The 26066-nt window shown below is 45.5% G+C and overlaps 1 protein-coding gene across 1 annotated transcript; it reads right to left on the reverse strand.

The window, feature by feature from the left end:
* Positions 1-8112: 8112 nt before the first annotated feature.
* On the reverse strand, positions 8113-22059 carry PPP1R15B (protein phosphatase 1 regulatory subunit 15B). The gene is made up of 2 exons (XM_077295050.1): positions 20043-22059; positions 8113-10058 (listed from the first exon to the last, which is right to left on the reverse strand). Exons 1-2 carry the CDS (start codon positions 21876-21878, stop codon positions 9861-9863), a joined length of 2034 nt encoding a protein of 677 aa, XP_077151165.1. The 5' UTR covers positions 21879-22059; the 3' UTR covers positions 8113-9860.
* Between the last annotated feature and the right edge of the window lie 4007 nt (positions 22060-26066).

Raw genomic sequence — 26066 nt, forward strand, 5'->3', positions numbered from 1 at the left:
ATCGTTGGTCGCTGGAGAGAGCTGTCTGTGTGACAGCTCCCTAGCGACCACACAACGACTTACCAACGATCACGGCCAGGTCGTATCGCTGGTCGTGATCGTTGGTAAGTCGTTTAGTGTAACGGTACCTTAACTCCAGCTTTAGGTTAGACAGTAGGTTGCTAAGGGTAAATGTAAAGCAATCCTATCAATCCATTGTTCTACCAGCCTAGGCCCATCGTGTGGATGGAGATAGTAGAACCAGGGGAGTCGTCGCCACAGGGGGTCTCACAACAGCCTCAGGTGATGGAATATGCTTTGTTCTGTGAACTAACGAAAATGTTTAAGGGGGAGGGAGAAAAAAGGCACATGGGTTGAATCAGGCAATTGTTGGAGTGACTTCAATATGAGAAGATCTGAGCTGGGATGAATGGATGGACTATGAAGTTTTGGAGATGGATTGTTGGCTGGAGGGGTATTCATGAGCTTTGGTCAATTCAATTTTCAAGTGAGCTTTATTGGCAGGACTAAGAACATGTTAGCATTGCCAAAGCATATGGTAAAAATACGGGGGGTGGGGGAGGGAGGCATATAGAGGTCCAGGATATATCAGACTCCTGTTAGAGGATAGGGGATGTTTCCAGGGTGGGGTATAGGAGTCCATGACATATCAGGCTCTTTAGTCGGGGGATAGGGATATGTCCAGTGTTGGGGTACAGGAGTCCATGACATATCAGGCTCCTCTTAGTCTGTGGCAGGCACTGACATATTCCGCTGCTACGGCCACTGCACTTTCCTCTTCCCCCAGTATTATCGGCAGTTTCTCTTCCTCCTCCATGGAGGTGAAGTCTGGGAGGAGATCAGACAGTCTCTTGAAGTGAGTGTCCCTCACTGCGGAGTATTTGGGGCACCTCAGCAGGAAGTGGGCCTCATCCTCCACGGCCTCCTGGGGGCACTGCTGGCAGAGTCTGCTCTATCTGAGCTTGTAGTTCTGTCGGTGCCGCCCGGATTCGATGAGTAGGCTGTGGGCGCTCAGTCTGTACCGGCTCAGGATCTGTCGATCTTTGGAGTTTTCTAGTTTCTCTAGATATGGGGCCAGTTTGTACTCCCTCTGTAGATTCTGGTATATTGTCAGTTTCTTGTATTTGTTTATGTCGTTCCTCCAGATGCTGAGATATTCCTCTTTGACTTTGTGTACCATCTTCTGGATTTCACCTTTTGTCAGGCCATGTAGGTTGATGGCTTGGTCAGACTGGCTTTGGGTACTTTTTCTTGGGAGGCTTCCTGGGGCTTCCTGGTGTAGGAAGGTTTTGTGATGGTAGGAGCTGGGACTGCTACTTTGTAGATGAGCCTTGAATGACAGTGCCTTCTTCTTTATTGCGATGTGTAGTGGGAATCTGCCCAGCTCTGCTCGGCAGGCGCTATTTGATGTGCTCCGATGGACTTGGAGAAGATGCTTGCCGAACTCTAGGTGGAATATTTCTGTCGGCCCAGCGTCCCACTTTGACCAGTTTGGGTATGAGACTGGGCCCCAGACCTCACTACCGTACAGAAGGATTGGGGCAATGATGGAGTCAAAGATTTTTAGCCATACAATAGATGCAGATTTCATACATATGGTGTGGGGATGTCCAGTTATATCATCCTATTGGAACGAAGTAATCTCGTTGTTGACCTCCCTCATACATATTCCAGTTCCTCTAAATCCATTAGTGTGTTTGTTTGGTGTTCTGGAGGAAGAAACATGGGGGCATTACGAAAAAAAATTTCTGCGAGAGACACTTTTTTTGGCTAGAAAGATTTTGGCTCTGCGGTGGATGAGTGGTTTGAATCCATCTTGTAGAGCCTGGATTGAGCTTGTTAATTCCATTATACCCTATGAGCGGACCTTTTATCAGAATAGGGGATGCCTGGGGAGGTTTAATAAAATATGGGACGCATGGAATTCATCACATCTTACTATACTAACAAATGCAGTGGTCTGATATCATTTATTAGCGGTGGTATAGAGTACATTGATTCACACTTTATTCCAGTATAAGGGACATCAATAATTTGGTTGTTGGTTCTCGGCAGCTAGGTGGTTGTTGTTTAGTTGTAACTTTAGTTTTTCCTATCTAATTTATTGTATCATTCTGTGTTATTCATGACCATACCTGTGTATACACGTATAATCCTGAACCGATCATGGAACCTGAACCTGAACATGATCATTTTGTATGCAGGATGTGGTTATATGCCAATGTGTGCTTGTTTTTTTTTTATGTTTAATAAACGAATTAAAAAAAAAAAAAAAAGATTTTTAGCCAGACGGTTACTGGTGCCTTGAGATGGTACAGACGCCATCTGATGGCATAGAAGGCTTTGGATGCCTTGTCTTTTAGTAACTCTATGGCTTGCTTTAAGCTCCCTGACTGGCTGAGTTCTAGGCCCAGGTAGGTGTACATGTTGGTTTCTGTAAGTGGACGGTTGTCTATCATAAAGGTAGGATGGCCAGTGGGTTTCTGTTTTCTTTTCTGGAACACCATGATATTAGTTTTTTTCTCGTTGATTGGCAGTGCCTATGTGCTGCTGAAGGTCTCTAGGATTTTCAGATGATGTTGGAGAACTTTCTCAATTGGTGATAACAGCACAAGGTCATCTGCATACAGCAGAAATTTCACCTGGGTGTCATGGAGGGTGAGTCCTGGTGCTGAGGAGGACTCTAGGGCCACTGCCAGCTCATTGATGTAGATGTTAAAGAGCGTTGGACTGAGGCTGCAGCCCTGTCTCATTCCTCGACTCTGTTGGAAATAGGCCATCCTCCTTATATTGACCTTCACACTGCAACTGTTCTCAGTGTAGGAGCTTCGGATGACGTCATGTTTTGCCTCCTATTCCGCTCCCCAGCAGTTTTAGGAATAGTCCTGGGTGCCACACTGAGTCGAAGGCCTTCTTGAAGTCCACAAAACAAGTGTATATCTTCCCGTTCTTTGTATTGTGGACGTGGCTCTTGATGAGGCTGTGCAGAGTGTAGATGTGGTCAGTGGTGTGGTGGTTTGGCATGAACCCTGCTTGGCTCTTGCTGAGGACGTTGTGCTCGGCGAGGATCCTCTTGTTCAGGATGCAGTTGAAGAGTTTACCAAGGTTGCTGCTGTCACATATCCCTCGGTAGTTTGCTGGGTCGTACTTGTCCCCATTTTTGTGTATAGGGGTTATGAGGCCTTGGTTCCAGTTTTTGGGGAAGCAGCCGGCCTTCAGTACAATATTAAATAGTTTTGTTATCGCAGCCTGGATGTCTGGAGGGCTGTATTTCAGCATTTCTGGGAGGATCCCATCTGGACTGCTGGCTTTTTTACCTTTTATCTGTGTGATCCTTTCTGTTATTTCTGTCAGTGTGATTGGTGTATCCAGAGGATTTTGGAAATCTTTGAACTTTTCCTCCATATCTTTCAGTTTTTTCACAAGCTCTTTTTGTGCCAGGTTCAGGTCTTCACTTGGGATGTCATTGTAAAGGTCCTTGAAGTACTGGAGCCAGATGTTGCCGCTCTGGATGTGGAGGCTGTTGCTTTTCTGATTGGATCCAAGGTGATTCCACAGTTCCCAAAATTTGTTGTCTTCAAGGGCATCTTGGAGTTGGAGGAGTTTGGTAGAGATGTCGTTTTGCTTTTTCTTTCTGAGGATGGCTTTGTAATTTCGTTGTACGGTGTGGTAGGCTTCTCTCAGAGTGGGGTTGTTGGGTCTGTGTTTTTTATTTGAGGCCATTCTTAGGGCCTTCCGTATGGTCTTGCATTTTGTCAAACCAGTTGTTGGGATATTGTTTACTCGGTCTCTTGTTGATGCTTCTTTTCAGGTCAGACATTTCTGCCATGGCATATAGAATGTCGTTGAGGTCTCTTCCCGCTAGGTGTACTCCTTCTGGGTTAAGTTCATACACGTTATTATGGAAGCATTGGAGCTTCTCCTTGATATCTAGTCTATTGATGGCATCTTTGTATTTTGGGGCTGACATCTTGGACCATTTGAAGGATGGTGGCAGGCTAAAGAGGCCGGTCTTTTGCGAGGTTTGTGAGGGTGATTTCTTTGTGGATTTGATGTATAGGAGCAGTTGGTTATGGTCTGACAGATGTGTTTGTGGGGTGACTATAAGGGCGCCAATATTTGTAGGGTCCATATCTGTGATGGCATAGTCTATCACACTGCTGCCCACATGGGAGTTTAGGGTATATCTTCCCAGTGAGTCTCCCTTGGTGCGGCCATTGAGGATACGAAGTCCAAGGCTTCGGCATAGGTTCAACAGGGTTCTGCCGCTTTTATTAACTGTGCAATCATAGCTGTTCCTGTCGGTGTGCACGGGGTTGTCACAGTCGGTATCTGCTCCAAGTATATAGATGTTTCCATCAGTGGTCAGGTAGTCTCTTTCTCATCCCGTTCTTGCGTTGAGGTCTCCGTAGATGAGATCGTTGCCAAGAGTCTGGAAATGGGCAGCTTCAGTCTTTAGGGACTCAAAGCTGTCTGGGTTGAAGTATGGAGACTCTGGAGGAGCTACGTACACTGCACAGAGGTAGATGTTGGCCCCGGATGTGATGATGGAGCGGCTTATTCTTATCCAGATGTAGCCGTCTCCTCTCTTCACTGCTCTGATATGTTCATGGAGCTCTTCTTTGTACCATACTAATATTCCTCCTGAGCTCTGGCCCTGTTTGATGTTGTTTTTCAGGGCGAAGACATAGAATTCCCTGTATCCGGTGGGGACATAGGATTCATTATTGGCCTTAGTCCATGTTTCATGGAGGATCTGTATATCAATGTCTTTCAGTCTTTGGTTAAAGTCTGGGTCGTTTGTCTAGTATCCGAAGGCTGAGGTGTTCAGGCGCTGGATGTTCCAGCTACTGATGATTAGGGTTGACATTGTGTAGCTGTATACCTTGTAATGGGCTGTCCTGCATAGGACATCTTGGGTCAGAGGTGTCAAACTGCATTCCTCGAGGGCCGCAAACAGGTCATGTTTTCAGGAATTCCTTGTATTGCACAGGTGATAATTTAATCACCTGCACAGAATGATTCCAGCACCTTGTGGAATGCTAAGGAAATCCTGAAAACATGACCTGTTTGTGGCCCTCGAGGAATGCAGTTTGACACCCCTGTCTTGGGTTGCTGACTGGTGACCTTGTTGTAGGCAGTTGGTCCAGTCGCGTGAGTTTCTTGCATATGGAGCTGATCATGGTCTTTATTTCTGCCAGCTCACTGCCCTGTTTCACTCTGTGTGGGGAGGGTGGTGTCTTCCATGGTTTGTGTATCTCATAGACTGGTTTTGCATACAGGTTGCAGTTTCCAGTTTGTTGAGCATATTCTGTTTTAGGACTGTTAGTTGGTGCTCTTTCTATAGGTTTTCGGTTTGTATGGGTTCTTGGTCCAGGGACTCTGTTGAGCACAATGTCTTTAAGTTCTTTGGCAAGAAAACTGACTCCTTGGTTGTTGAGATGTTTGTCATCATACAGGTGGTGGAGGTTTATGACAGGATGTTGTGCCAGGGTGATGTCTAGCATCGTAGTGATCTTGGCTACTAGTTCTCTGTTGACATCTTGGATGATGTATTGGAAGGAATCTTTTCTTGGCAGCAGAGATGACAGGATGATCTTGCTGCCGGGGAACTTCTGTTGTGTGGTCTACGCTAGCTGACACAATTGCCCTGCTACCTGCTGGTGTTGGTCCTGGAGATTGTTGGTGCCTGTATGTATGATGATGTGGTTTGGGTTGGTGAAATATGGATTGTCAATTACGGCATTTGCTTGTTCTATAGTTGAGCAGCGGATTTTGGAGACCCTTTTTCCTGGGAAGAGTCGCCTTGTATTGAGGTATTTTCCGTTGGAGTCTATAATCAGGACATGTTGGTTGGCTGCTCCTATGGGAGCTTCTGTTTGCGTTCTTCTTGTTGCTCTGTCCTGTTGTGGTCTGCTGTTGTTCTAGACTTGGGGTTTGTTTGGTGCTTGGGTCTGGCCCATCCTGTGGTTCTTGGTTATTTTCTATTTTGCTCTCAATATTTAGGCAGTTATTTAAGTTAGTGGTGGTGTGGCGGTTAGCTCTCATTGTGTCTTCACCTATCTCCTTCCCTGGGTCCCCCTGTGTTAGGGGTGGTGTCTGGCTCTTTAGGTTTTCTATTTCTCCTTTTAATCTAGCATTTTCTTGCCGTAGTTCATGATATCCATCATCTGGAGGAACATAGGCTGTGACTGCACACTATGCCAGCTGGAGATACCAAAAGTTGAGAGGCAGTGGATATGGCCTGGTACGGAGCCAGTAGAACTACTGATCTCAGACTACGAACTTGTGGACTGAGGACATTGCATTTTGGCCATCTACCAGGATTTGATGGACAACCATGGATGTATGGAATAAAAAATGGTTGCATTGTTAAAAAAAAAAAACATTTCTGAGTGACCCTAAACTTTTAAACGGTAGTGTAAATGAGAGCTGATGTTCATGCAGGTCGTATCAAATTATCAGTGAGGAAAATTATCAGCAATACAACGTCCCTCCTATAATACATCGCTCCTCCCTTCTGCAATATAACATTGGAGTCCCCTGCAGTACATTGCTCTTCCCCACAGTATAACGCTGGAGTCCCTTCTGCAGTACATCGCTTCTCCTTCCCATCCCACCTGCAAAACATCGCTCCCGCACTCACCATGCAGAATATAACACTGCAGTCCCCTCCTGCAGTACATCGCTCCTCTTTCCCGTCCCACCTGCAGAATAGAACACTGGAGTCCCCTACTGCAGTACATCACTCCTCCTTCAGTACATCGCTCCACAGCTGCCACTCATCGCTACTTACAGAGTGCAGCAGATGGCAACGATTTCACTGCTGCGCTCCAAGTGCTGTAATTTGCGATAAGAGCAAATCGGTGCTCCAAATCCGCAAAGGTGATTTCTTCCAGCAGTGAAAACAGGTCAGGCAGCCTGGCATCAGTAGTACAATGCCAGGCTGCCCTGGTGCCAGGACCTGCTGTCACCGCTGAACACCAAGCTTCACTGAGAGGGAGGTTTAGAAAATGTGCTGCAATAAAATGAAGTCTTATTCTCCCTCCACAGCTGTGACCCATGCATAGTTCTCAGCTGATGCGGCCAAAGCACAGGAGATAGGGGTCAGAGACGGACCCTACTATCATATTGCCTGTGTCTGCCATATTTGTTTTCTTTGTCATACTCGGACACATATCAATAAATAAAAATGGCAGTGTCCATTGGCTGATGAAAAAATATAATTAAAAGTTACACTTAATTTTATAGTTTAGAATATTATAATACATATTAAAAAAAATAAAATAGCAAACATGGATTAATGTTACAGTCCTGCTGCTAACCAGCGGCAGAAATGGGACAGTTACTCCACAACAGATATTTACCAGCCAAAATTATAGACACGCAATATGATCCCAAAGTTTTTAGAGAATGTTGCTGAAATTGTTCCTACCATTTTGCTGAAGCTAATGGGGGCAATGTGGGCGATTCGGTGGTATTTATTTGGTTCTGCAATGTTGTGTAGTGTGAACATCAGATTAGGAAAAGTTTCTGATGAAATAGAAGTAATTTCATCTATGGGAGGACCAGCACTTTTATCTACAACATTTTAGCTGCAGTAAAAAATTGTACATATTAGCAAGAGCCACAAAATTCTGTCTCCGACGATTTTTGTTAAAATAAAGATAAACTGGACAACCCCCTTTAAAATGTGCAAGGTGTTCAATTGTTAAGAAGCCAGTTGATAGCAAATGTCATTGTATTAATTTGTTCCACCTCGGAAGATCAGTCCTGTGTTTTGGACCTCACTAAGCCAACTCACATATCATCTTTGCAGGCGGCTAATAGAGGACAGCAGACCTTTAATGGATGTGCCGCTTTCAGGTGGGGTCAGGCTGGATTCAAGACCACCATGATGTAATATCACAGCAGTCGCTCCTCTATCCAGAATGCCTTTTTGGTACATTCAATTGCAATTCACAGTAAACCAATCACATAGTTAAACTCTTGCAGATGTTTATTAAAATTAACAGATTATTTTTTTGTACAAAGAAATAGATCTTTTAAATTAAATAGTCACTCTTGATTAACCACAGCTAATATAAAAATAAATTCAATTTTTTTGCCATGTTCTTTTTTTGTGGGATGGGTTTATGGCTCAAAACAGAATTAATGTATATGGTGACACATGACATTCCATTATTTGATAGGTGTCGTTGAAAATTAAAAATGATAATTAAAGGTCCATTCATGAGTAACGACATTCAGGTATACTTTTTATAGAGTAGTAAAAATCACTGCCAGCCAGATGCATTACTAGTGCCACATTGTTACCTCCATATCGAAAACAGGTCTTAAAGGGAATGTGACATCAGGAAATTACCTACTGGCTAAAGTAGGTTTTTATTGTTAAATGTATTTTTTTTTTTTTTTTTAAATCTGGAATTTCTCCTGATGTCCAAGAAGAGGGAGAGAGGAACAATCAGTAGTTGATGGTCCCAACTCCAGCACAGCATACAGATCAGCCAGGGCACACTGAAACGTGTAGGGCCCAATTCATAAAGGCTAACATTTTGTACAAAACGCCCATCTTAACGAAGGCACTGCTTGAGTACATGCACCCAATTCATTAAAGAGGCTTTTATCATTGAATTAGGCGCATCTTACAGCTGCTGTGCGCCTCCAACAGTGACTGGAGAAGATATCCAGGGTATTTTATGCCACTAAAACGGTGAATTTTCTTAAATTCCCTGGGCAGGCTTCACCATGTCTCAGCCAAGCTTTGCCCATTTTGGCAAGCTGGGGTAAGAAAGCCAAAAGTTTTTATTTTATTTTTGCACCATTTCAAGGTATTTTACATAAAAGATGACGACTACACCTTGATCAAGCGGGCCCACACTGTATAGGGTTAATGGACATACGGCATGCAGTCATTTAAAAAAGTGAATTTATCCCATTATAAACATGCAGTTTCGCTAATGGCAATTTCCGACAGCTGCCACGTGTGGGAATGCAAAGCCAAACCAGCTATAAAAAATGTGTTTTGTAGAACAAGTCCAATACAAAACCACAATCAAAATTTGTCTCCCTTTAAAAAAAAAAAAAAAAAATGGAACAAAAGCAAGATGTGTCCGAATTGAAAAGATGAAAAAATGGCATAAAGTGAGGAGCTAATCAGAATGATGCTTTACGTGAGGAAAAAAAACATGTTGGGAAGATTTTTGCATAGTACATAATTTCAGGAATCTTCATGATATGGGCCTTGCTTCCTGCCACAATTGCTATAGATATTTGCATTGCAAATAAAAGCAGGTTTGTCGTCTTTTTGCATTCAGGGCTGAACACAGGAACTATGTTTATTCTTAAGGAAGCAACAGAAAAATGTCTGTACTGTTCAAATCAAAGTTCTGCTGAAAAAGAGGAGGCTAAATACTGACCCATAGAGATAAAACAGATAAAGAAATAGTGATTAGCACAAGGATTCCATTCCTACACCCAATGTTAAAATCAAAAGCAGCACTGATCGGAAAATTAATTAGTCAAGTTCTTTCTTCCAGAATCCATACAATGTTTAGATGAGCAAATAATGAGAATTGAGGATATTCGGGTCCGTGACCTAGAGTATGCTCTTAGTAAAAAAGAGGTCTGGAAATTAAAACGGCCTCATTAGGTCATTCTGGAGGCTTGAAGCAAAGCGAGGGTATGGGAGATTAGAAGCAGCAATGGGCGTTCAGTTCATCCTGGCATAGGCTTGGGTTGCAGTAATGGTAGTTTCCCGGGGTCTCCGTCCCCCTCTCTGTAGGATAAGAAGGGAGAGAGTATCGAACTGTAACTGTGATAAAACTTCTGCAAAGAGTCAGTTTTAGAATGAGGAGGGGCTAGCTGCCCCATATTTCTTGCATTCGGTTCCACACTCTTTGCCTATGGTCAGGGGTGAAGCAGTGTCCAATCACAGACTCCGTCTCCTGTATGCGACGCAGGAACCGGCAGCGGTCCCGGGCAAACTCCTCCCAGTGGCCCTTGCGTTCTTCTTCATTACAAACATAGTGCACCGTGACTTTGTCATAGAAGGTCACCTGGGGACAACAGAACAAAAAGGCTATAAGAAATGTGGATAGAAGACGAACACAAAACACAGCAAATCTATTACATGTTGAATAATGGGTCATGATTAGAGATCAACAACGGGATCCACTCTGCCTTGGTCCGGCTCTCCATAACAGCCACTAGAGATGAGCGAATGTGCTCGGATGAGGTGTTATCTGAGCATGCTCTGGTGCTAACCAAGTGCCTTCGACGTGCTCAAATAATATATTCGAATCCCTGCACCTACATGTCTCACGGCTGATCGACAGCCACAACACATGAAGGGATTGCCTGCATGTGTAGCGTCTGTCGAAAAGCCATGAGACAAGCAGCCGCAGGGACTTTAACATATTATTCGAGGACTTCAAAGTCACTGTCAGCACCACTACATGCTCAGATAACACCTCATCAGAGCACAATTTAACAGCGTTCATGCACACCAAGGTGAAAAAGCTGCCCATAACTCAATACGGTTCTTCTAAAGACCAGAGAATAAAATCCTACAGATTGCTATAATCCCCACGTTCTACGCTAGTCTTTATATCGGAGATCCAGTTGTATTCTTAACCGCGTGGCTATGACGAAGCACAAGAAGAAACCTTATCAGCCGGTGGGTGTATAAGTGCAGAGTCACGCAAACCCATAGATGACTTCTATCTTTGAGAAGCAAACAAATGCTGACTAATAGTTCACTTTTAGCTCAATTTAACCCTGCTATTATTGAAATATTTACAGTATTTCTTGGCGGTTAACAAGTCTAAAACACAAAATAAATAATTACTCATGCATACAGTCTTAATTAGTGGGAATCATAAAATGAGTGTGTCTGGGTGCTCGTAATGGAGAAAACCCACAGAGGAGCACTTCTTTAAACAAAACCCCATCTTCCACATCCCATAAGGTTTGGATGTGGTGTAGAATTTCCGATTAATCTAAATGTGTCATTTTATTTTTTTTCTTGATTGCGTATGCGCCCATTATGCTACAAGTTGTCTCCCTGTGGAATATCAGGTCTGTCCTACAGTTACATCAGCCTTACCCCGCCGCGGGTTTTAAGTTTCAGTCCTTTGCATCAGTCTGTGTCTATCTCTTGGGAAACCATTACCAGGGATGCAAAGACATGACTCAAAGATACAAAGAGCTACATCACACCTGCAGTGGGCAAACAAGGAAATATAGCAACTGCTAAGAATAGGAGCAGCCCGATAGGAAACCGAGGTTCCCTACACATGGAAGATTGCCGTTGGCCAAACGATGACTTGGCCGATTGTTCGGCTAGCAGCTATCTTGCCCATTTTCCTGGCAGCCATCTTGCCCATTCTCCCACACACAGGGGTGCTCCCGTGGTCTTTAGGAGAAAACCACTGGCAAACCATTTATGGTCGGCATATGGTCTGAGCACTGCCGCCGGCACTCAGACCGGAGCACGCGGCTACATGTATTTCTATGCAGCCGCACACTCCGATCCCGAGTGCCGGCGGCAGTGGTGGGTATTGATGCGCGAGTTTCTCACCTTGAACTCACAAGTCTGACCCCGGCCTACTGGGGGGCAGAGGGGGCTGTCGCCCCGGGCTCGATGCTCAGAGGGGGCCCATCCAGAGCTACTGTAACTGTTTTGGTGTGCACAGCACGCCGATACAGTTACATTCTGCGGCAGGGCAGGGAGACACGATCTCCCTGCTCTGCCACCCGGCCGCTATGGGCCCCTGAGCAGGTGGGGGGGCAGGGCGATGTCAGCAGTGGACCCCCTGCCTGTCATCGCAGGGTCAGCTGTATCGGCATCCAGCCGATGCAGCTGACCGCATTGATGAGGGAAGGAGCTCCCTCTCCCATCATCCCTCTGTCAGCATCTGAAGTCGCCGACACTGACAGGGGGCGCGATGACGTCACTGCCCGGCGCCCGCGGTCTGGAGGTGAGCTACCTCTCCCTGAGTAAGCCGCAACTTTTGTGGTGATACGCGTGGGTTTCTTTTCCCACATCTCCTTCCCTCCTCTTTCCATCGGTACACACATGGCCCTAGCCTGATCTCAACATTTGGATCCCACATGGTGTATGTATTTGATTCTTTTTTGACATGCAGGACCTTATCATACTTTGTGGTCTTTTCATTTAGCATGGCTGCATTGGGTAAAGGCCGTTTAGGCATTGATCTTTAATTTGCCTGTGGGGTCCATTGTTTTCCATTGATACCTATAGGGCTATATGGTACTGTGATACTAGCAGGTCTACACTTATTTGCTCATATTGTTGTGTTGTTTTGATCTGTGAACCATGTACATATAACTAATTGTTTCTGTATACTAAGCACATTGTATATGGTTATACCACAGGCCATTATTTTGTATTGTATGACCATGCTGGAGTAGTTGGGGATGTGGGTTGTCACTCTTTTCCTACATTATCATATTAGGATATGACTTGTGTACAAGATTTGTGCTGTTGCTGCACTTTTAATGTTTTTATCCGTTTTTCTGTGTGATGTATCTTTTTGTGTGTTGCATTATTTTTTATAAAAGCTTACTAATAAAAGATTTTGTATTTTTTACATATGGTTGTGATGCTCCCTCCCGCGTGGACTTGATCTTTTTCTATGGGTTAAGTTGAGGTGAGAGGGAGCAGCGCAGGAACCAAGAACAGAGGGGAGTATTTATTTATTGTTTTTCTTTATGGGGGCTGACTTATATTACACAGTCTGCCTGGGGGGGGGGGGGGGGTGCTGCCTTATACTACAGAGTCTGCCTGTGGGGGGGTGCTGACTTATACTACAGTCTGCCTGTGGGGGGGGGGGTGCTGACTTATACTACAGAGTCTGCCTGTGGGGGGGGGTGCTGCCTTATACTACAGAGTCTGCCTGTGGGGGGTGCTGCCTTATACTACAGAGTCTGCCTGTGGGGGGTGCTGCCTTATACTACAGAGTCTGCCTGTGGGGGGTGCTGCCTTATACTACAGAGTCTGCCTGTGGGGGGTGCTGCCTTATACTACAGAGTCTGCCTGTGGGGGGTGCTGCCTTATACTACAGAGTCTGCCTGTGGGGGGTGCTGCCTTATACTAGTCTGCCTGTGGGGGGGTGCTGCCTTATACTAAAGTCTGCCTGTGGGGGGGTTGCTGCCTTATACTACAGTCTGCCTGTGGGGGGTTGCTTCCTTATACTACAGTCTGCCTGTGGGGGGTGCTGCCTTATACTACAGTCTGCCTGTGGGGGGGGTGCTGCCTTATACTACAGTCTGCCTGTGGGGGGGGGGGTGCTGCCTTATACTACAGTCTGCCTGTGGGGGGTGCTGCCTTATACTAGAGTCTGCCTGTGGGGTTGTGCTGCCTTATACTAGAGTCTGCCTGTGGGGGGAGGGGGTGCTGCCTTATACTACAGAGTCTGCCTGTGGGGGGTGCTGCCTTATACTAGAGTCTGCCTGTGGGGGGTGCTGCCTTATACTACAGAGTCTGCCTGTGGGGTGATGCTGCCTTATACTACAGAGTCTGCCTGTGGGGTGATGCTGCCTTATACTACAGATTCTGCCTGTGGGGTGATGCTGCCTTATACTACAGAGTCTGACTGTGGGGGGATGCTGCCTTATATTAGAGTAGGCCCATGGGAAGTTCATTATACTATATGGAGTCCTATAGGGGTGCATTATACTATATTGAGGACTATCTGGTGCATTATACTATATGGAGGCCATCTAGGGGGCCATGAAACAGTGTGAAATTTACAGTGAGGGGGTCATCTTGCAGTGTTGGACCCATCAAACAGTTTGTGGGCTACTAAGGGGCCTGTATACTGTGTGGGTGGTACTATACAGTGAAGGGGAATTACACGGTGTATAAGAGAGCATCATACTGTGTATAGGGGAGCTGTACAGGGGGGAGACTCGGGACATTATTCAATGTTAAGTGGGCACTTATTGTTATAGGGGAACTCCGGTTACTGTGACTATCAAAGGGGCACACAGGACAATATTACTTTCTAGGGGGCAAAGTGTAGGCACTGTTTTCTAGGGCACTTGCACCTGGCATTACTATATTATAGAGGGGTGCTTTAGAATTTAGAGGGCACAGAGAACCACACAGCAGGTGCAGTAATAGGGACACATATGGCAGCAGCGGCTCAGTATTGGGATATTAGCAGGATGAGGAGTTTGTGCAGGTTGGGAATAGATGGTGATAGCTGAAAATATGACAAGTGAAATGTGTCTTTGTTGTTTTCTCTGCTGCCGAGTCGTGGCTGGAAGAAGTTGTCATGTTGGTCTGGGCCAGATGGAAAAGACGTGAAAAGTGAACAACTCCATCAGACATTATCTGTAACTGTGCTGTGATCACTTATATGTTCTGTAGGACTGGTATTTACTACTGACTATATGGTAATATCAATATTGGTCTTTATATAGATTATTTTCAGTAACAGCGCGGTCATCTGCTGAGGTTCTCCCACTATTAGGGTGCGTCACCCAATTGTAATCAAGTTTACCTGGTTAGGGGGCCACTCAGAAGCTTTGCAAACCACAATTAGAAGGTCAGACATTACCCAGAAGAGGCCACAATGTAATCCTAACACCAGCCGGTTTGATCACTATATTACACATTAGTGTAATGACCATCAGGTGCCTGGAAACAACAAAGATCTTTCTGTGCGGCCAACACTATGCAGCACGTACTGGAACACCGACAATATGGTCACACCTTTGTCAGCTGAACCACTCCACAGTGAAATTTTACTTCTCAGCAAATTGGGCATCACCTGGATAAAATCAGTTAGGCTAGGTTCCCATTGCGTTAATGGGATAGCGCTAACGGACAGCGTTGCACGGCGAAATTAACGCCGTGCACCGCTTCCGTTAGCGCTCCCATTGCCGGCAATTTTAGAGCGCATTGCTAGCGCGTGTCATTTTCGGCACGCGCTAGCGATGTGCCGGTCTTTTGTAGCGCGCCTCGGACGCTGCTTGCAGCGTCCGCGGCGCGCCAGAGGTCCGTTCCCCGCTCTCGCAGATCGGGGATCTGCGAGAGCGGGGACGTTAACGCGACCCCTGAACGCGGCCCCGAAAAAGACATTGCGTTAGCGCAATCCGCTAGCGCTCGCACTAAACGGATTGCACTAACGCAATCTGAACCTAGCCTTAAAAAGACAATGAGGACGAAAAAGATAAAATTCCCCTTGGTCCTTCTGACCTGTAGTATAGTAGCCAATTGGCTACTATCACACCAAGTGCAAAAGAACTTGCACCCATCAGTTACTACTCAGGAACTAGGCGTATAAAAGCCTAGTTCAGGAACCAGCAACCAGAGGGTGTGAAACTACGACTTATATTTCCTTGAGGCAGTAGTCCAAACATGTTGGGAGTGGTAGTTTCACACCAGCTGCTATGTGGACAGAAGGCTGACTAAACTGACCGTGGTCAATATTATTTTTTTTATCACCATGACAGTAAAGGTACCGTCACACTAAGCGACGCTGCAGCGATATCGACAACGATGCCGATCGCTGCAGCGTCGCTGTGTGGTCGCTGGAGAGCTGTCACATACAGCTCTCCAGCGACCAACGATGCCGAGGTCCCCGGGTAAACATCGGGTTACTAAGTGCAGGGCCGCGCTTAGTAACCCGATGTTTACCCTGGTTACCAGTGTAAAAGTAAAAAAACAAACACTACATACTTACATTCGCGTCCCCCGGCGTCCGCTTCCCTGCACTGTAAGCACTGGCAGTAGCAGGGCACAGCGGTGACGTCACCGCTGTGCTTTGCTTTCCGGCCGGCACTGACACATTCAGTGCAGGAAGCTCTGAGCAGCAGAGCGGACGCCGGGGGACGTGACAGACATCAGAGGGTGAGTATGTACTGTTTTTTTTTTACTTTTACAATGGTAACCAGGGTAAACATTGGGTTACTAAGCGCGGCCCTGCGCTTAGTAACCCGATATTTACCCTGGTTACCATTGTAAAACATCGCTGGTATCGTTGCTTTTGCTGTCAACCACAACAATACACGCCGATCTGACGACCAAATAAAGTTCTGAACTTTCAGCAACGACCAGCGATATCACAGCAGGATCCTGATCGCTGCTGCGTGTCAAACACAACGATATCGCTATCCAGGACGCTGCAACGTCACGGATCGCTGTCGTTATCGCTGCAAAGTCGTTTAGTGTGAAGGTACCTTAAGGCCATGTGCACATGATGAGTATTTGGAGAGTTTTTTACCTCAGTATTTGTAAAACAAAACCGGGAGTGGAACAATCAGAGGAAAAGTATAATACAAACACGTCACCACTTCTGTATTTATCACCCACTCCTGGTTTTGGCTTACACATACGGAGGTAAAATACTCACCAAATGCTCAATGTGCGCACATGGGCCAACATGTGGAAATCTGACCACTACTTTAGTAAAATATGGTCTTAAAGGAGACAGACACTCCACTGGCAGGTGGAGGTTTTCTGAGGATTTATATCATTAGACACAGACATATCTACTTTAATACAACATATTTCGTGAGGTGCGGGGAACGCACTGCAGCAGTTAACCCCCTATATAACAGCCATTGCAGCACCATCTTGGGCATCCACTAACAGCAGGTAGAAACTCCTCACCTAACTGTACCATACATTAGTGTGCCTCCAGAGATTTTTCTAGGATGAACCTGTAGTGAATATTGATTCTGGTGCTACTCACACTGGTGAATATTTTGAAGTTTATTTCATATATCCCCCCCCCCTTCTTTCCGAGCAGCATATAATACTTTTCTTTTGCAAAACTTGGTAGTGGAAAACAATACACCCTATTGTCCTTACCAAGGGTCCCCTTCCCTTTCCCCTCCCCCTTCCTTCCATCCCTGGCTGCTCCTAATACATGTGGGGGTATTTCTCCCTATACCAGTACAATCCAACAAGGTTCACCTGTAATTTAATTGTAATACATATAATTGTTCTGCTGCGGACTATCCCCCTCCTAATTGGAGGCTTACTACCCTGTCTTTTTAATTCATTTTAGATGTTAATGTTACTAATAAAGATAATTTTTACCTTCCTGATTTTCCTTCACTTCATTTTCGTATGGTATCTACCTTCACGAAATATGTTGAATTAAGTACCGAAGTGATTTTTCGCCTAGAAAAACTAGGACGATGAGATTAATATCTACTTTAATAGAAGGGATATGTGTACACAAATATGTGGTCATGACACCACAAAGCACACATGGGAAATGTTGGCATCATAACGTAGCCTCAGGCTTTGGGCCTATAACATTAGCTGTACTTCTGCATAAAATACACATTTATTAGATTCACGCTGTTTAAAGATTCTGCTGAAGACCATAGGGAGGGACACAACCAGTCTGCAGTGGCCCCCGGCCGGCTTCTTCCTACCTCGCTTCAGGCAATTGACAAGTAACTCATGTGTCTACACAGGGAGAGCCCTGTCAATCACCTGTAGAGGGGCAGGCAGCAGCCACCATTGGCCATGCTGAACTAGTCAGGCCTTCCCCTATGGTCTCCAGTCAGCTCTTCAATGGTCGTCTCTAAAGCACCGCTTTTCAGAGAAAGCCAGACCCGGCCGCAATTCCACAGCCAGGTTCTGATTCAGCCACGGAGTTCGGCAGCATGAACCTAATGATGGGTTACCTATATGACTATTTTTTTTTTTTATAAAATGATTAAAAAAAAAAAAAAAAAAAAGTCTAAAAGAATCACTTACATGATTTCTGGTTAATCTCTGCTAGTAAGGAAGAGTTATAAATCCTAAGAGGCAATGCAATTTTCATGGAGAACCTAAACATAACTGCCAAAGGTGAAAATACATGCACGTTGCCAACCAGGTGCAAAACCTCCACCTAGGAAAATGTAGGACAGATCTTAGAGCAGGTGCTCAGATCCCATGGCCTTCAGCTCCACTAATGAAGGACACGTTATCAGTGTAAATTTTCCATACAGAAATACAGAGTCTGATTAGTAACTCAAATAGCAAACATTCCTCTTTCCCCAAGAGCAATGAGGCAAAAAAATGTATTTAATAGACTTTGTATTACTCACATGTAGCTAAAACAAAGTTCCATGACATGTCAAAAGTTATGCAAGGCCTACGGTAATTACCGTATGTAGACGTCTTATCCCATTGCTTTGTGTTACCTAATAAATGTTTCTCAATCACAAGTCATCAAATGTTCTGTCCGTCAACGTCATCAAAACCAGGCAAGCCTGCAGACAGTGGCTTTGGACTTCTTAAAGGGAACCTGTCAGCAGGATTGTGCTGAGTAACCTACAGACACCGTCAGGTCAGCGCCGTTATACCTTGGTTGATGAAATCCGTCTTGTGGTTGTTGTTTAATCTATATTTTCAGTTAATGAGATTCTCGTGCTCAGGGGAGGCCTGTGGGTTCTTCATGTGGTGCTCTGATTAGCTATTTGTAATGAAGACTGCTGACAGGTCACGGATCCCTCACTGACCGGACCCCCTATTTTACATAATGAGTATTCTGTATATTGAGGGGACAAAAAAAAAAAAAAAAAAAAAAAAAAAAAAAAAGCTTCCTCCAAGATACTGCCACCGGCGCCTGCGCAGTAGAGTATTGGATTGCCACTGCACAGGAGCGGCCGATGCCATCTTAGTGGAGACAATTTTAGCTTTCTCTAGCAAAATTGAGCACCACATGAAGATCCCCCCCCCCCCGGCCTATCATATCATTAACTGAAAATAAAGATTACATGACAACCACAAGACGGATTTCATCAGCCAAGGTATCATTGTAATCAGTATAACGGCGCCGACCTGTCACTGTCTGTAGGTTACTGAGCACAATCCTGCTGACAGGATTAAATGAAATCCTCAATATAGCTGTTTGCAGAACCACATGTGGTTTGGCTGTTGTAAGTTTTCTTCCTTATGGGGAGAGTTACTTTGCATACGACTTTCCTACACAGAATTTCCTGCAAAGCAAAGCATATGTGCACTTAGCTGAATATGTAAAACTAGAAAAAGCTCCTGGTATACATTGGTTATCAGACACTGAAAACACTTTGCCCAGGAAGGGATATGGATCTCTACAAAAAAACAAATTGAGGCATACTCCCCTTCTGTCACTACTCCGGAGGGGTGCAACATTCAGATGTCAACAGGACCACGGAAGCCCCAGATTGACTGCAGCAGTCCTGTAGGCATAAAGATAATGCAGACGTCCGAAGCAGCCTGACCTGGATGCACATTGACAGGTGACAAACTTTCTATTTGAAATGGTCCCAAGTCTGACATGCCTTTTTAATGTTTCCCTGATCTCCCATCCCATTCACTAGACCAAAAGTTGCATCTTGGGCCTCTGACTGCCAAGCATGCATTTCCATACAATTTATTAAAATGTGTAGCAGAGCGCAGGAGGAGGAGAAGATTTTATATCGATTGCAACTGCAAAAAGAAAAAACAAAAATATATATATACACTTTTTTGCACTGGGGTCCCTTTTTTGCCAGATGCCTCAGCATCCATCCAGACTAACCACCGTGGGCTCAGATGCTATGAGAACTCGGCCTACGTCTCCATACACCAGCTTGAGAATTAGAACCTCTCTAAGAAATAAAATACAGACATGGCCATTTAGTAGGCTCTATGCCCAATGACACCCACAATAATCTTTTCATTAACTACAGCACGACAGGAGAAAACACTAAATGTGCCATCAGGATATGGCCCTCAACAAAAATCAAAAGCTGCTAAAGGAACAAGGCCCAATATAAACACAACCAACGCTCGAGTCCACTTCTATCAAGTTCTGAGAACCAGCTGCCAACTTAGGATCAGTCTAGACAACACTGTCCGTCAGATATATTTAGATAATGAGCCAAATAAGGCTGGAGAAACGGTAGGGACCATCCTGAGCACTGTCACTGCTGGGTGGTCCTAATATGTGTACAAGCACAGGACAGTAGTATGTATTAATAATGCATGGCTTAAGATATATACGGTAAGCAAAAATTGTTGGCAACCATATGGAATATACCTTTTTAGGACCAACGTTGGCACTTTCCTCCATGGGCACACTGCACTTCGCTCTCAACCGTAAGAGCGGAGCATCACTGGGGTGCGTGGGCACAGTCAATTCACTACTTGAGGGGCTCGTACAAACAAGTTCTAAATGTTTGGTGGCAGAGTCACTGCTCTGTCTTTTATGCTCAGCTGTGTGAACTGAGGCTTTAAAACATAAGGGGTTGTAGGGATCTTCAGATTTGAGGAACCCATTCCATAGTTTTAAGTTCTCCTGTTCATTGGTGCTAAATTCATCCTCGCTGTCACTGTCCGACACCGCATCGCTGTCACACCAGGATTCTTCATCCTCAGAAAGGACAGCTGCTTGGTCATCATGGTGGGACTCCACCTCAGCAATGGGACCAGTGTGTAAACTGGCAGTAAAGTTCTGTGGATTGTAAGGATCCACGCTACAGAAAGAGTTCCACAGCACAACTTCCTCAGTGGCAGGAACATCAGCCTCTGCGGGAGAAACTGATCCTTCACTGTCAAACCCATCATCCTCATCCCAATCATCATCATCTTCACACGAGGAACTGGAGTCTTCCTCTTCATCATCGCTCACAACAGTACCCAAAATATAGCCAATGTGCTTATTTGCGCAAACAGGAATAGCAGGGACATGGATTTCCTCCTCCTGATCAGAGTCCATATCGTCTGTTATATCAGGACATAAAGTGTCTGTAGGACTCTTAGCACCATCGTCACCAGTAACGGATGGTGAGATACCCAACAACTGGAGGTTTTGTTTAATATTCAAGCACTGCCAATCCTCCAGACTGTGATATCCTTGGTCCTGATCTGGGCTGGGTGGATATTTACTCTTGGTGTTGCCTGAAACATGTGGATTTTGAATCAGCAGGGAAAGAGAAGGACAAAGCTTGGAATCCGAGTCAGAACCTGGAAGCTCCAAGACACTGTTCTGGTCCAAATTCAGATCTGGAGATAAGTCTTTATGGTGGCCATCATGCCAGTCAGGTATTGGCAACTCTAACTTTATAGGAAGGGCAGGGTCATCTGGGCCATTTCCCAGATTCTGAGCAAGGTCCTTGAGACCAGTGGTGGGGACATCTTGGCTCTGGTTCTGCTGCAGGAACCACAGCCTCTTGTTACGGATATGTTCAATTTGTTCTGTGGAGGCTTCATCAGGAACATCTTTGTTCTGGACACTGGGCTCATTACCTAGATCTAGCCAAGTGAATACTCCACCCGATGCGGGGTTAAAGATGCAGGACACCATCCCAAGAGGAGCGGAGTGGAGCTGGGCAGCACTCTTCTCATGGTCTCCATCACACGGCCCATCCTCGGCATTCATCCTATGGCTACCATAAGCGGACTTACTACAGCACTCATCGTCCACTTCTCGGTCAGGGCCCACCAGATCCTTCCAGGGGCCCAGCCCCGGCTCCCACAGGGTCTGCATCTTGCTGTGCCAGGTGCCAAGGTCCTGTAAGGTGGCGTCCCAGGATTCCTGCTCCTTGCTGGAGGAGATATAGCCCTTCCACGGCTTCATGAGGTCCAGGTCCTTCCAGGGCCCCAGCTCCTCCAGACACTCTCCCAGCTCCTCCCATGGCCCTGACCGCAGCCCCAGGGCCTCCAGCACCTCGGGCAGCTCATCGGGCCCCACCGACCTGTGCACCACCCAGGCCGAGGGCAGGAAGGAGAACAACGACCCTCCGGACAGTCCCACCAGGTAAGACCATGCCGCCCCGAACAGCTGGAACACCCGGAACTGCAGCAGGCCGTGCAGGAAGCGGCCCAGCAGGGCCCGGAGCCCCGGGGAGGACGAGGAGTCCCGATCGGCACACATCAGGCCTCGCTGGTACAGTCCTAGGGCGTCTTGGAGCAGAAAACCGCCGCCATTAGGCTCTCCGGTAGCGACGGCGGCGACCACACCGGCCTGAGCTCAAACACCGGCGTCTGTGTGACAGCTGGGAGCGCTGCGGAGAAGAGAGCGTAGAGGAGGCGGGGCCACTGGGGTAGGTGACCCTGTGACGTCTATGTGGGCGGGAGCGTAAATGCGCATGCCCAAAGCGTTCACTTCACTTGTTTAAAAATTGTTGGCGCCTAGAAGATGGCACTGGCGGCCAGTGGGAGAGGGCGGCCTGCAGTAACCCCGGCGGCGCAGGCTCCTGCTGTGCTTCATCCTCTGCGTCATTGCCGTCCTGACACCCCGCTGCGCCCTCATGATATGTGTGTGCTGGGCCTCTGACATTCTCGTCTCCATGTCTCCTCGTATCTTTATACGGCCTCATTCAGACGGCGATTCTCCTCACCTGCTCATCCCGTGTCTTTCACATTCCCTTCTGTCTGTGCAAAAGTCTGTTTTTACCATCAGTGTCATCCGTGTCTATTTTTGCCATCTGTGTGTCATCCGTGTCCGTTTTTACCATCAGTGTCGTCTGTGTGTCCACTTTTACCGTGTGTTCACTTTTGTGCTCCTCAGCGACTGTCCCATTAATGACGTAAGTGGTGCAGGAATGGCTTCTAGTCTTAGAGGAGATTGAGTCATATGAATAAAGTATAATTAAAAGTTGACCAGGATTAGATAAAAAATATATATATTTGTGTGTGTGTGAAAGGCAGAGAACTCTGGTATAATAAACCAAAAATGACTTAGTTACCAGGTAAATCCCTCATTGCCTCACCTGCAGTGTCATGCTGTTTCTCCTTGGTGGAAGTGACTTCTGTGCTGAAGTGTACATGGGTCTCTCAGCCCAAACTTAAGGCCTCATAGTTATCTCTACAGGTCCTTCTCAAAAAATTAGCATATAGTGTTAAATTTCATTATTTACCATAATGTAATGATTACAATTAAACTTTCATATACTATAGATTCATTATCCACCAACTGAAATTTGTCAGGTCTTTTATTGTTTTAATACTGATGATTTTGGCATACAACTCCTGAAAACCCAAAAAACCTGTCTCAATAAATTAGCATATTTCACCCGTCCAATCAAATAAAAGTGTTTTTTAATAACAAACAAAAAAACCATCAAATAATAATGTTCAGTTATGCACTCAATACTTGGTCGGGAATCCTTTGGCAGAAATGACTGCTTCAATGCGGCGTGGCATGGAGGCAATCAGCCTGTGACACTGCTGAGATGTTATGGAGGCCCAGGATGCTTCAATAGCGGCCTTAAGCTCATCCAGAGTGTTGGGTCTTGCGTCTCTCAACTTTCTCTTCACAATATCCCACAGATTCTCTATGGGGTTCAGGTCAGGAGAGTTGGCAGGCCAATTGAGCACAGTAATACCATGGTCAGTAAACCATTTACCAGTGGTTTTGGCACTGTGAGCAGGTGCCAGGTCGTGCTGAAAAATGAAATCTTCATCTCCATAAAGCATTTCAGCCGATGGAAGCATGAAGTGCTCCAAAATCTCCTGATAGCTAGCTGCATTGACCCTGCCCTTGATGAAACACAGTGGACCAACACCAGCAGCTGACATGGCACCCCACACCATCACTGACTGTGGGTACTTGACACTGGACTTCAGGCATTTTGGCATTTCCTTCTCCCCAGTCTTCCTCCAGACTCTGGCACCTTGATTTCCGAATGACATGCAAAATTTGCTTTCATCAGAAAAAAGTACTTGGGACCACTTAGCAACAGTCCAGTGCTGCTTCTCTGTAGCCCAGGTCAGGCGCTTCTGCCGCTGTTTATGGTTCAAAAGTGGCTTTACCTGGGGAATGCGGCACCTGTAGCCCATTTCCTGCACACGCCAGACTCAGTCCACTGCTTCCTCAGGTTCCCTAAGGTCTGGAATCGGTCCTTCTCCACAATCTTCCTCAGGGTCCGGTCACCTCTTCTCGTTGTACAGCGTTTTCTGCCACATTGTTTCCTTCCAACAGACTTACCATTGAGGTGCCTTGATACAGCACTCTGGGAACAGCCTATTTGTTGAGAAATTTCTTTCTGGGTTACCCTCTTGCTTGAGGGTGTCAATGATGGCCTTCTTGACATCTGTCAGGTCGCTAGTCTTACCCATGATGGGGGTTTTGAGTAATGAACCAGGCAGGGAGTTTTTAAAAGCCTCAGGTATCTTTTGCATGTGTTTAGAGTTAATTAGTTGATTCAGAAGATTAGGGTAATAGGTCATTTAGAGAACCTTTTCTTGATATGCTAATTTATTGAGACAGGTTTTTTGGGTTATCAGGAGTTGTATGCCAAAATCATCAGTATTAAAACAATAAAAGACCTGACAAATTTCAGTTGGTGGATAATGAATCTATAATATATGAAAGTTTAATTGTAATCATTACATTATGGTAAATAATGAAATTTAACACTATATGCTAATTTTTTGAGAAGGACCTGTATATGCAGGGGCATGGTGGCATCTCTGGCCCAAACTGCGCTCCCCAAGGCTACTAAATGATGCAGCATCGGAGTAGCGCAATGGCATTGAAACTGACCAGGATCAGGAGAGACAACTGCGCTCCAGCAATCTAGCCTGCTTTAGCCCAGTACCTACAAGCTCAATAGAAAACAGCTTGTAAGCACTGTGCATTCTTTAATACTGCATATAGACAACTGCAGTTGACCAGAACCTGGGCAAGGGGCAGAATTTCAGTTAAGCGTATATTGGAAAGTTGCTTGTTTTTACAAGTACCTTACAATTATATCCATCACTGAAGATGTGACTAGCCCTGAATGTAAAATTACCCACACAGCCTTCAATGACCGCCACCAGGTAATTTATGCATACCAAACCCATATGGAGGAAAAATGTAAAATAGTCATCTGCTCTTTTGCTACAGTCCAGTGTTTTGAGGTCTTACCTTCATGAAATTTATAGCTGATTGCTTCTCTGGGGTTACTCCGTTGGAACGTCTGGGGAGTACGGTACCTGTCAAAGCACCATTACAGTGTTTCTTTATTTCAGTGCTGGAGTGGTGCCACCAACATAAGTTCCTTGACCCAAGTACGTATTATACTCACCAACCGCTGTCTTCTCTTCCAGGCGCCGCTTCAGTCCCGCATCACCATCGTGTGACTGTAGCTTCCAACGGACCCAAAGGCAGAGGTAATAATCGCAAACTCTCAACGGAAGTCTATAAGCCTCATTCGGGCCTCAGTTTGACTCTCAGACTTACATTGAGTTGGGGCTTGTGGATCACTCAGCAAATACGGAAGTGATCCACCAGGTCCCAAACTGCTGGAGACTGACCAAGGTGGTGCTGTTAACAGAAGACGATGGCTGGTAGATATATTACTATGGGAAGGGAACTTGGAGACACCACAGCAGTGGTAAAATAAAAATGCTGATGTGCTTAAAAAGGTTGAAATGTCCCGACCCAGAGGATAACGTCCCCACCGTGACCACTCACCTTTTTTTAACTGAACTGAACTTATAGGTCCACTTGAATATTATAGAAATGACAAATGTGCCTAGGTGGCACAATAAATCAAGGAGACACAAGATTCTGACCCAGAGCCGTCCGTAGGCTGGGTGTTGTCCTCTGTGCTGGAGCCTCCATCACTGATGCCTTTGTGCGTTTTCGCGGCAGTTTTTCCACAGGCAAATGGGCCAAAAACGCTATGGAATCCTTATGCAAGCTAATTCAATGACAATCCTGAAGTGCTGTGCACATGATCAGTAAATTTCCTTAAGTATTTGCAGTGCATTTTTTTTCTACAGCATGTCAATTCTTTGTGCGGATTTTTAGCGTTTTCCACACATTGAGTTCAATTGAGTCAAGAAACACCAAACAGATATCCCTAATTAGGCCGTGAAGGTACAACCATAATGACATACCAAACAAAACACCCTCACATAAAGGCCAAATGATAGAAAATATAAACTTTTATTGATCTAAAAAACAGCATATATAGCATATAAAATAGTAAGGGGTCGTGACCACCAGTGCAAGAGCAATGGTGGGTCACACACAGGAATCAACCTCAATAAACACAAAAGTGAGGCAGCAGAGAGTACTTTTTGATGGAACACATATGGCAACAAATATATAGCAGGTATAAAAAATCCA

The sequence above is a fragment of the Ranitomeya variabilis genome, chromosome 3, assembly GCF_051348905.1.
Source record: "Ranitomeya variabilis isolate aRanVar5 chromosome 3, aRanVar5.hap1, whole genome shotgun sequence".
Lineage (NCBI taxonomy): Eukaryota > Metazoa > Chordata > Amphibia > Anura > Dendrobatidae > Ranitomeya > Ranitomeya variabilis.

What these genes read in the sequence shown, in the direction of transcription:
- PPP1R15B (XM_077295050.1), bottom strand. Translation starts at nt 21,878, where the DNA reads ATGTGTGCCGATCGGGACTCCTCGTCCTCCCCGGGGCTCCGGGCCCTG. An exon ending in CCAACGTTGGTCCTAAAAAG is followed by an intron (nt 10,059 to 20,042) that starts GTATATTCCATA and finishes TGTTGTCCCCAG; the next exon opens with GTGACCTTCTATGACAAAGT.